At 36.0% G+C, this 12,085-nt stretch overlaps 1 protein-coding gene and 1 long non-coding RNA gene across 17 annotated transcripts in view; one reads left to right on the top strand and one right to left on the bottom strand.

The window, feature by feature from the left end:
* KIAA0825 (KIAA0825 ortholog) overlaps nt 1-10,402 on the top strand; it is a 473,576-nt gene extending 463,174 nt beyond the window's left edge. For all 15 annotated transcript variants that reach the window (XM_073993835.1, XM_073993834.1, XM_073993826.1 and 12 more), the window contains one exon: nt 10,094-10,402. In XM_073993835.1, the coding sequence (XP_073849936.1) occupies nt 10,094-10,211 (118 nt within the window). In that variant the 3' untranslated portion in view covers nt 10,212-10,402. The remainder of the gene's footprint in view (nt 1-10,093) is intronic.
* The window catches only part of LOC123574125 (uncharacterized), a 240,574-nt gene that overhangs the window by 188,601 nt on the left and 39,888 nt on the right, over nt 1-12,085 (bottom strand). The gene's annotated exons all lie outside the window — the stretch shown is intronic.

Below are 12,085 nucleotides of genomic sequence, written 5' to 3'. Positions count from 1 at the left end.
TGGTAAAACTCTGTTCTAAAATGTGGCTCATTGTGATACATATTAAATAGAATACAAACTAAGGTTGATCTCTCAAAACATAAGCTATACATGCTAAAGTTCAATATAACAAGTAATCTTTAAGGCCTTCTAATTTCATTCTTATAACAAGAGCCCATTACAATTAATTTCCTACTATTACCATTCATTGAGACAGAGTTTCCCAGAGTTTATGCTCATTTGGGTCAGTCTTCTATTTATTCTATATCTACAGCACCATATTTTAAGAAATGGTATAATCTGAAAGTGTTGTCTGAGTCATGAAAGATAAATTTAAATTCATTTAGTTAGTATTATGTATTTTGATCCCTTAAAAATTGAGGACCTAAATATTGTTATACTCAGTTAATTACATTAACCAGAATGGAAACGTGAATGGTTATATTTTACTGATGACTAAATTAAGAGGGCTCTGCTGATTTATACAGTGTCTCAGAATTAACTATAATAACATCCTCTTTACATCAAAGCTGGTTATGATAATTAAAATGACAGCCCTTTTTTGACAGTTCTACTGTACGCCTTTGAGGAGCTTCTAAACTGATAGGAGAAGCCAGGCAATCAACAACCAGAGACCCAAGTGAGATGATGATATAAAGTTACATACTAAAGAAAAAAGTGGTGGCAAAGAAAGTCAGAGGAAGGAAAAGGTTATTGGGATCAATCAAATTAAATTAAACATTTAGTTTTTGGTGTCACATCACCAGAAATTAAATGTTTAAATAGTGACCTACAAAAAGTCTCACTCCAGTGTGATATGTGACCTAAATTAAGTGCTTTGCTAAGCAAAGTTTGTTTAAAACCCTTTTACATTGGTCAAAAATACTAGTCAGGTACCAAAGACTGAAATTACTGAATATCATTTTCTTTATACCACTATCTCATTTTTAAAAAGGTTGTGAGTATAGTTAGTAAATAAATGAACTTGCAGGAAGTTGTTGCCTCTTGGTAAGGTCATTGAATTTTAGACTTTAAGAAACAAATAGTGATACAAAAACTAAGGATGGGTAAATTAATTTTAATGGTCTAAGAGCCATCATATTCATCATTCATAAAATTAACAAATAATACCTTTTGAGATATCAACTACTACTCATTGTGATACTGGTAGTGAAAAGTTATTATTTCTTCATTCCACCTAAGAATAACATAGTAACACTTGAACTTCTAACACAGACCAATCAACAGATATTTTTCCAGTGCTTAAAAAGCACAGATTACAGTGTACAAAACACTAAACTATTAGTTATTTGAAATATGCTACTTGAGCCAAACTAAGATATTTGTCCATTTTAAGGGGTGGGAAGCACTGGAGTAGGGGACAGAACAGGTTTGTTTGTTTGTTTGTTTGGGAGAAGAAATAACATGACATCTATCTGCAATTTCTCTGAATCATGGAGAGACAAGTAATGTTATTATTCTATGATCATTAAATAGCATAACCAGACAAGGAATGGTAGCTGACTGCTTTGGGAGGCCAAGGCAGGAGGGTTGCTTGAGGCCAGGGGTTTGAGACCAGCCTGGGCAACAAAGTGAGACCTCTTCTCTACAGAAAAATGTTAAAAAAAAAAAAAAAAAAAAAATAGGTGGCCATGGTGGTGCACCCTTGTAGTCCTAGCTACCCGGGAGGCTGAGACAGGAGAATCACTTGAGACCAGCAGTTTGAGGCTATAATGAACTATGATCATGCCACTGAACTCCAGCCTGGGCAACAGAATGAGACTATGACCCTAAAAAAAAAAAAAATCATAACCAAATACTGTCTGAATTTGCTTTCAATTGCGTTCCCTGGAGAAAGCTTTCACAGAAAAGTAACCATCTATTCTAGATGTCCTGTGTCCTAAGCTTCTCTATCCTTATCATTTCTATCCCTGGAAATGATAAGTAACCTATGGATTCCTTAAAAGTATCAAGTTGAGATGGTTGTAAATGCTGAGAAATAAGATGAAGGAAAGATTGTATGCAGGGCAAGCCATGGTGGTGTCATTTAGAGGCTGAATCAAGAACAGAAAAATCTACTCTTCCTACACTTTCCAATGCTTACTAAAAGGCTGAATTAAGTGGCCTCAGCTTGGGTGGCATTTTCTTGCTTCTAACAACATAACTTGAGCAGCAGCATTTCAAATGTCCTCACTCTGCCATGTTTATTAAAAGCAAATGATAACAAAGATGACATGAACGTGAAAAGGTCAATTTCTATGTGTTTTTGCATTTGTCATATTATAAGAGAAAACTGTTAATAGTTGATAAATATGTTCAAAAACATTCCTGAGGCTCATAAAAATAAATCCATCCCTTTTCTATTTGAAAAAGAAAATATGTTGTTTGAAATAAAATATTTGAAACAAAAGCTACTGATAATGAAGTCTTCTTCAACAAACTGCAAGTACAGATGAAAAGATACATGTGAAAAAAACTGTTAATGCAACAATGAAATAACAGCTCAAGAAAGTAATAGAAAAGATGTAACAAAGCAGTATGTGGTTAATTGACCAAAATTGACCTGATATCCATAAGCACAGACATTAGATATTATAGGACTCAAAGGAAAAGGATGATCACACATTAGGCATACGTAGTTGGGAAGTTCTCCATGAAAGAGGTGGGCTGTGGACTGGGTCTGAAGAAGGATGAGCAGGTTTGGGGTAGGTGGAAAGGCATTTCATGTGGGTGGAACAGCAAAAGCAGAAGTGCAAACACAAGTGGGAAACCACAATGCGGGAGACAATAAGGAAAGTAATTTTCTCCCTAGGGGAGGTATTAGCAGCTAAACAGAACTGCTGCTACCAAGCTAGAACAGTAAAGACTTTAAACTCTCTAGGTAGGGCAGTCATTGCTGGTTTGATGTAGCAGTAGCGTGAGTCTTTGGATCTGGATATCTGGAGATGATTGCACTGTGCAGACACTGAAATCATGGGTACCTGTGGACTAATGGCAGTGGGGTATGCATGAATGTCAGAATGCAGAGTAAGTTGTCTCTTAACTGGTGACAGACTGTGAACAAGATTGGGAGTGGTGGCATAAAATACTTTGTGAACAACAACTGGATATGTGGGGCTTTCCAAGAGAGAAGAGAAGATAGTCTAGGACTGATCCTGAGAAAAACTCACATGTACAGAACAGCAGAAAGAAGGTAACAGAGACGTTACTTTCCCCTCTGATTTGAACCTCCCTCTGAAAAACCAGTCTGCACTGTGCAATGTGGAGAGACAGACAACAAGGGTTTTTCTTGAAGAATAAAATCCAATATGACTTTACTCTTCACTCTTCCGACCCTGTGTTATTGAGGGAGAAGGGGTAATGGTCAGTTTGAATAATTTAAATATACAGACATATATTATATATTAAATATACATACAGTATATATTTAATATACATTAAATATATATATACATTAAATATACATACATACAGTATATATTTAATATACACATATACAGTGTATATATTTAACATACATGTGTATATATTATATATACTGATGCATATATATGTGTATATGTACAGTACACAGATATGTACTATATACATATATACAGATATGTACTACATATACTGTATACATGTGTACTGTATACATATATGTACACTGTATGCATATATGTACATATATATTTAATATTGATATAATTGGAATGTAAGTAAAAATGGCCATCAAGAATTGAACTGAGAGAACTTAGGGCAAAATCAAAGTTTAAGGATACTGAATTACAGCTTGGGACAGAGCTGAATTACAGACATGAGACAACTGGATATGTGGGGCTTTCCAAGTGAGAAGAGAAGATGGTTTAGGATTGATCCTGAGAAAAGCTCACATGTACAGAAAAGCAGAAAGAAGTTAACAGAGACATTACTTTCCCCTCTAATTTGAACCTCCCTCTGAAAAACCAGTCTGCACTGTGCAATGTGGAGGAGAGAAAGACAACGAAGATTTTTCTTGAAGAATGAAATCCAATATGACTTTACTCTTCACTCCTCAGCTACATATTGGTAGAACAATTTGAAATCATTTATTTGGCCAGATGGCTAATGTTGTTTAACAGTACAATTAACTAATAAATAATTGTAAAGCACTTTGTAAATATAAAGTGCTACATAAATGTTTCATAATAACATTAAACAGGAGACTTAAGTTACATTTTTATATTCAAGTATTTTATTGGTATCTCAGGAGAAATGCCAAGAATATGATCAAACACCATTATTACAGTCTGTGTTTGAAAAATACAGCAAAGTGATTATAGGAAAACAAAAACAACCTTGGCCATGCTAGGGTGAACAGAGTGGACTAGCATGAAACATTTCCCTCATGAAAAACAAGAGGGAATGACCACATGATCATATACATATATATATGTATATGTTGTAATATTTACTTACTGGAATTTATTTATTGCAATATTATATTATTTATTGATTGACAGAAAAGATAATTTACCAGATTAAAAAAATGTGAAAGACACAGAGCGTGAGAAAGCACATCAAGGTAGGAGCTCTGAGGAAACCACCAGACACAAGCAGAATCTTACAAAATAAGAGTAACATTCTATGAAGGACTTAAATTTATAGCTCATCCACTATTTATAACAATGCATTGAGATACATTGGTATACATTGTTGGTATATAACAATGTACACCACTAGCACCCCCTATTTTGCATATAAGAGAACTGATGCACAGAGAGATTAAGAAATGTATTCAATATCACACAGCTAGTAAGTGGCAGAGTCAGGATTCAAGCCTAGACAGGATGGTTCCAATGTCTACTGGGAAGAATCTGGCAGAGGTTTTATTACCCCAATAAAATAAGACAGGTGGAGCCATACTCCTTCCTCCTGCCTCAGATCGAGGATATGAGGGCTGAAGCTGCAGCAATCATATTGGGACCATGAGGTAAAGGACAAGAGAACCACAGAGACATCAGCCCTGCTGTTGTTAAACTACTTAACCTATGCAAGCAATCACCCACCTCTGCATTCTTATTATATGAAGACAATAACCCTCTATTTGTGTAACTGACCACACCCAGGACTTCTCCTGCTTGCAAGTTTAACCAATATGCCAAATCATCATCATCATCATAAAAATAGTTATCACTTGCTGAGTGCTTGCTATAAACGAGGCATTAATTTATGTTTTATGTGTGTTTAATCTCTTCTACCTTATTCCAACTCTGTGAAGCAGGCACTATTATTATTAGCATTCTAAAAGGAAACTGAGGCACTGTTTTATCTGGGTTGCCCAAGGCCACACTGCTTATAAGGGATTTAAATCCAGCACCCTAACTTCTAAACCCTCATTCTGCAGCAAACAGTATTCTAAACAGTCTGAAAGACTAAAACTATTTCAATTAAAATCAGAAATTAGATAGGGATTCTTCCTATTTTAGTATACCTATTCTTATTCAGTATTACTTGGAGATTCAAAAGCCAATGTTTCTCAGTGGGGATATATTGACATTTTGGGAAGACAACTCTTCATTGTGCAGGATTGTTGCACATTAAAGATGTTGCCATCTGTGTTGTCTAGGTCCTAGCAGAAGCACTCTCTAGATATAGTGTCAGCCAAAAATACCCTCCATGTTTCCCCATAGGGAGGCAGTGTCGCCCCAGTTAAGAACTATCATTCTAGCACAAATTTGGCAAACTTCCTCCAAAAAAAAAGTCCAAATAGTAAATATTTTAGGCTTTACAGGACATGCAGTCTTAGTCTGTCTCAATTGCAACTACTAAACTCTGACATTATTGAGTGAGATCAGTCATTGACAGTACATAAACAAATAAGGGGGCCTGTGTTCCAACGTGAACATATTTATACAAGAGAAAGAACCCCGAAGCACCAAGGGGTTAAAAAACTTGCCTGGGGGAAAATGTAGTTTTAATATTATTTTTTCATCCATTTTTGTCATCATTTTTTATCTTCTTATGAAATGATTTCTTCTTCATAAGCACAGAGCAAATATAATAAGGTTGTGGTAGGTAATAAGGTTGTGGTAGGTAAGTTTACATCTAGGAAGTTTACATTCAGATTCAACACAAAGGTGGAGTGACTCTAGGGCCTGTGCTCTTATTCAGAACACTATTGATTTCAGGTATTTTAAATGTTTTTCTCTCAGTAAAAGGCAGGGTAAATGCCTCAAAGACCTTCTCACCCTCCAGACTCTGGCCCTCCTCATCTGTCTGGTGTCAGCTGCTCCTTCCTGCAGTACAGGCCACCCAAGATTTGCTTCTGTGACAGCTTGGACCAGTGCTACCAAGGATATACCTCATGCTTTACTATGCATGTCCCTAAGAGAGGCTCTCCTGGTTGGCTCTAACACACAGTCATCCTCGAAACCTCCCCAAATGTAAGATTTTATGAAACTGATCACTAGAATAGTTGTTCACTGATCTGTGACTGTTTTTATTTTTCAAACCTCAAGGTCTCATTGTGGGTGAGCAAAAACAGAAAGGTCTTAGCTCATGGTATGGCACATGGAAAAGCTCTGTAATATGTGCTAATATTAATAAAACATACAGAGTAGCAAGTAGATATCTCTGCTTGAGGAATGAATATGTGTGTAAATTCAGGAACATGCATCAAGGCTAAGAACAACCAAGTCAATCAGAGTGGTACAAATGAGCAAAGTTGTAACTGCTAATTCTGTTAGAGTATGTCAGTCTAGGCTTTAGAGTCCCTATTGTGCTTGCCTAGGAAAAGGGACCCATATCTAACCACCCAGGAGCCATACAGATGGAGCCAATTCCAGAAGACAGTTAATATCATGGTGCAGATCAGTGGAGTCTCATGAGACTTTACTGCTAATCAGTGTCTAAGACACACCATAGTCATTGCCACCAGCTGTGGGGGCCAGGCTGCAATTCTTCTACAATAGTAGGCAGGTGGGGAATTCAACAATCATATAAAAGGGCAGGCTACCAAAATTAGGAAAAACAAAAATATAATTACCTCATAATGCTTTTTGGGAGGAACCAGAATATGCTGCTTCCAATATTTTCTGGTTTCTGTAGGGTATGCTTTTTCCACCACAGATATTAAATATATTAGGGGAAATTAGGAGTAAAGATTTTTAACAGATTGCCCATCCAATTATGTTTAACAAATTGGTAGATTCTTTTCTCTTTCAGTATTTTTTTTTTAACAGAATTGACTTGTCGTGTTTGCATTGTGTTAACAAAACCCAAAACCACGATGGAATTAAAGAAAAACTTCTCTTAAGAACTTATAGATATGAAATATAACAATGTTTGTGATAAATACACATTTCAAATCTCTAATGCTTTCACTCAATATGAGTAAAACTATTAAGGAAAATGTAGTTTTAATATTATTTTTTCATCCATTTTTGTCATCATTTTTTATCTTCTTATGAAATGATTTCTTCTTAATAAGCACAGAGCAAATATAATAAGGTTGTGGTAGGTAAATAACTTTGCCTAATATCATTAATTACTAACAGCTCAATTATACTGTGAAGTGCCTATAATTGTCATGAAGCTTCAAAAATCCTTATCACGGATTCTATTATGTATATGATTCATTTAAATTACATTAATTATATGGATTTTTAATGAAGCAGAGAGACTACTTTCAATTTTCACAAGCAGAGACAATGATCAAAATATTTATGTGCATATTACATACTTTATTCTGTTGACATTCATAAAATAATTCATTTACTCAGACAATATTAGCACCTTTACATGGGAGGGGAAAAAGGCAAATCTAATTTTTCATGTTTGGATTTCTTTTAAGATTATATGATCCTTAGAGGGTTATTTTATGTAATATCTAGCACAATTTGGGCAATATTTTTTAGAAAGTAAAATATTTAAACTTTTTTTTTTTTTTTACCAGTAATTTGTATTAGCGGTAAATGGTTTTTAAACCATGGTTGTTAATTCCATTTGAAAGTCCAGAATCCAGAGCCTTATTCTCTGAGTTCAAATACAAAGATACACAGGCCAGTGATTTTAACATTCTGTACCTCAGCTTAGTAATCTGTAGAACAGGAATAATAACATTTTTTATTGAGAATTTAAAGAGTGATATGTGAAGTGTTTAAAAGAATGCTTAACCATTAGTTAATGCTATATAAAAGTATTTTCCATTATTTATTTTCCTGCTTGGGAGGAGCTCAATTTAACATGAATATTAGTGATACCCAATTTCACCCATATAAAATGGTAGGGAGAGCTTTTTATCATTAAAATTCCATGAAAGCGGTGTAAGAAAATCCTGTGGGCTAAATTGTAAATCCCAAAATACTGACTTCCCTTATCATGTGGCTTTGAATAGTGTGGCAGTGAAAAACATTTTTTCATTCATGTTGTTATTAAAACCTGTTAGATCAACGACTTAACTTCAACATATGGAAACATGGAGAAACTAAGGCAGCCAAAAATAGCAGTTTTTAGATCCAGACAAGTTTGAGGCTAGGAAATGAGAATCGTAGGCAGAGGGTGAAGCAGAAATATAAATTGAAACCAAGTGTCACTTTTCAGATAATCCTTTTTCTTCTCTCCATATTTCCCCTCCTTCTTCATCTCATATATATCACTGCTGGGACTGACCAGGCATACTGAACTCAGCACTCCAAAAAGGAAACGTGTATGGGAACAGACATCCTACTATGAGATCTTTATGGAAAATCCAAGGCCAGGCATGGTGGCTCACACCTGTATTCCCAGCACTTTGGGAGGCTGAGGGAGTACGATCAGTTGAGCCCAGGAGGTCAAGACCAGCCTGGGCAACATAGGGGAGACCCTGTCTCTACAAAAAATTAAAAAATTGGCTGGGCATGGTGGTATGCACCTATAGCCCCAGCTGCTTCAGAGGCTGAGGCAGGAAGATCACTTGAGCCCAGGTCAAGGCTGCAGTGAGTCATAGTTGTGCCACTGTACTCCAGTCTGGGTAACAGAGGGAGACCCTGTCTCAAAAACAAAACAAAACAAAACAAAACACACACACACAAAGAAAATACAGTTGCTTTCTTTTCATCATTCAAACAAAACCAGAAAATTCCACCCTAAATTCATGTGTAACAGACTATTTGTTGTCTGGGAGTTTGGATTATAACACAATGAGGGGTTCTGGAGGACATTCAGTGAGTAGCTGCTTGTTTGTTATTAGAAATCCTATCCTGCTGAAGCCTTTATGGCAGATCTTTTAGACTGTATCAGCATTGGCTTTAAAATCCTTTTGTAACATTACATCATAGTGGACAGCTTAGGGAGGGACAGAAATAAGAGTGAGTAGAGGAGAATGAAACTGTTAGAATGCTGGGTTCAGTATACTCTGGGCAGTCCTGGGCAGTCCTGGGGAGGTGGAAAGAGTGGATAGGAAGGAAGAAGTAAGTGTGCTCGGGTTATTGTGATGATATTTACTTTGTAAGATTATATTTATATGTATGTAGTTTGAGAGTCTAAGATTTTATTCTGTATCTCTTAATCATCCAGAATTAGAAAGTCTTTAATCTCTTTTTTTTTTTAGTAAATGTTATTTGGAACCTTGCTAACAATTTGCCACTTTTCTAGAGTGGTTGAACTTGATTGCTTCAAATCTGATCTTATTTCAAGAAATAGACTGACCTGCCCTTAAGGTATATCCAAGTAAGCTTGATGTTCTTCTTTCTGCTAAAGTCTTCCTGGCAAGCCTCCCTGCAACTTAAAACCACTAATCTGATTAATCAGTGAGGGAAACAATACTATGAAAAATATTTGCTTATTAGTTGCTAATTCTAGATTTTATTTATATGTGTATTTTCATAGGCCACATACATTCTTGAAATACAGGAACCTCATTTGAAACAGTTCTTTAAAAACTAACCTGAAGTGGAGCTGATTTCACTCTACTTTCGTCTCCCACTCTCCTGGCCCACTCCGCGGAGGCAGTGCCAATGAATCGTATTACCCAAGAGGCAGTCAGTGAAGAATAAACAAGTGGAAACAGATGACTCAATAAGCCAATGATTGCATATTCAAGCCTTATTAACTGAGTGTTGACCTGTGGTTTGAAAGTTACAAAAATGCTAAGACGTGATTTTTCTTTTAGGTGGGAAATGAAGAAGGATGAAACACTACAAGAGGAAGAAAAAGCAATGCTGGAGCACTTAAAACAAATTTGCACCCCACAGAACTCTTCTGCCTCAGATAACAAAGAGGAACAGTAATCTGCAGAAAACAGCAACAGCTTTATTTTAGGAAACAATCCCATGTAATGGAGTAGGATTTTTACCATAGTCAGAATGGACCTCATATGTGCTGTGAAGCATGAAACCAATGACTGAGTAATCTCTGTACTGAAAAGGAATACAGCACATAAAGAATAAAGTGTTACATATCTTTTTTATTTTAAAAATAATTTCAAATGTTTTTCTTTCCTCAATCTTTCTCTTTATATGATATAACTGCTGCCATCTCGTGTTCCCTTTGAATTATTTTTTTCTCCTTTCAGTCTTGAAGTATCTATGACAACAGGCAAAAATGTTCAGAAAATTTTTAAAGGATTTTTGAAATGCAACATTTGGATGTTAAGTTGAGTGGAGTCACATAGCCCCGTGAGGTTATCTGAAATTTTTAATTTAATTTTGTTGTAGCTGTAGCCCAAGTCCCAATCTTAATTGCCTTACCCACAATTGTGCCAACTTTCCTCATTCAATTTATCTAATTACAGTTAAAAAAAAAAAAAGGCATTCTCCTGAACTATAACTTTAGTCACACCTCTGCTTGTAGTGGTTTTCAGTCTTCCTCCTAAAACAGAATCAAACTTCTACTCATACATATTCAGGTCCTATACCAAATGGCTCCATGTTCAGACAATTGCCTGCCATCCTCTTGGTTCAAGTCACATGCTTGCCATGTTTTCCCAACCAGAATCCATCTTTCTTCCAAATTTAGGCTCAAAACTAATTCCAGCAATCTTTACCCCAAAGCTCATTAGCTCATATAATGTGTTACTTAAAAAATTTTTCATTATATTGCTACACACACACACACACACACACACACACACACACACACACATAAAGAAAACAGAACAGGCTCTAGTACCCTCTCTGCTAAGAACAATTATAGATATTTATTATTTCCTTCCTATCAGTGCCTGATATTAGTTTATAAAGACCTTGAAGATCTTATTATATAATATGAAGTCTCCCTTTATAACTCCCTATATGCCTACTACAGTATTATTTCATCAAGGGGGCAGTTAACGAACACAATCGATTAAATAGCTGCTAATGAAAGAAAAAGACAACAAAGAGAATTGCATGGTTGGGCAGTCTAAGAATGTCTGGGAGAAGCCTTATATCTTTTTTTTTTTTTTTTTCATTTTAGACATGGGGTCTCGCTCTGTTGCCTAGAATGTAGTGCAGTGGCATGATCATAGTTCACTGTAACCTCAAACTCATGGGCTCAAGCAATACTCCTGCCTCAGCCTCCTGAGTAGCTAGAACTACAGGTGTGTGCCACCACACCTGATTCATTTTTTAAATTTTTTTGTAAAGATGAGGTCTCACTATGTTGCCCAGGCTGGACTTGAACTCCTTGCCTCAAGTGATTCTCCCACCTAGCTAGAACTACAGTTGTGTGCCACCACACCTGGTTAATTTTTTAAATATTTTTGTAGAGATGGGGTCTCACTATGTTGCCCAGGCTGGACTTGAACTCCCTGCCTCAAGTGATCCTCCCACCTCTGTCTCTCAAAGCACTGGAACTATAGGCATGAGCGACCACACCAGGCCCAGAAGCCTTACATCATGGGCTATTTTAGAGCATATGACATCAAACTTCATGTTTTCTGATGTTCTCAGATATATAATAAATTGTCCGTACTCCCACATCCTGTGATTTTTATAAAATATGTGTAGGCTACATGATTTCCAAAGGAAAGTACTCATGCATTTTTCAAAGAGTAAAAGCTTGGGGTGCAGAGGAGGCCACATTAGGAAATCTCTTACATTTTTTCTTTAAATAAAAATACATAAATGGCCATGTAGACAGCTGCCTGCCAAATAACACATTTTATTTTTAAAAAATGTACTTT

The sequence above is a fragment of the Macaca fascicularis genome, chromosome 6 (assembly GCF_037993035.2).
Source record: "Macaca fascicularis isolate 582-1 chromosome 6, T2T-MFA8v1.1".
NCBI lineage: Eukaryota > Metazoa > Chordata > Mammalia > Primates > Cercopithecidae > Macaca > Macaca fascicularis.
The sequence above is the reverse complement of the archived record's forward strand: the minus strand, read 5'-3'. Positions and strand labels throughout refer to the sequence as shown.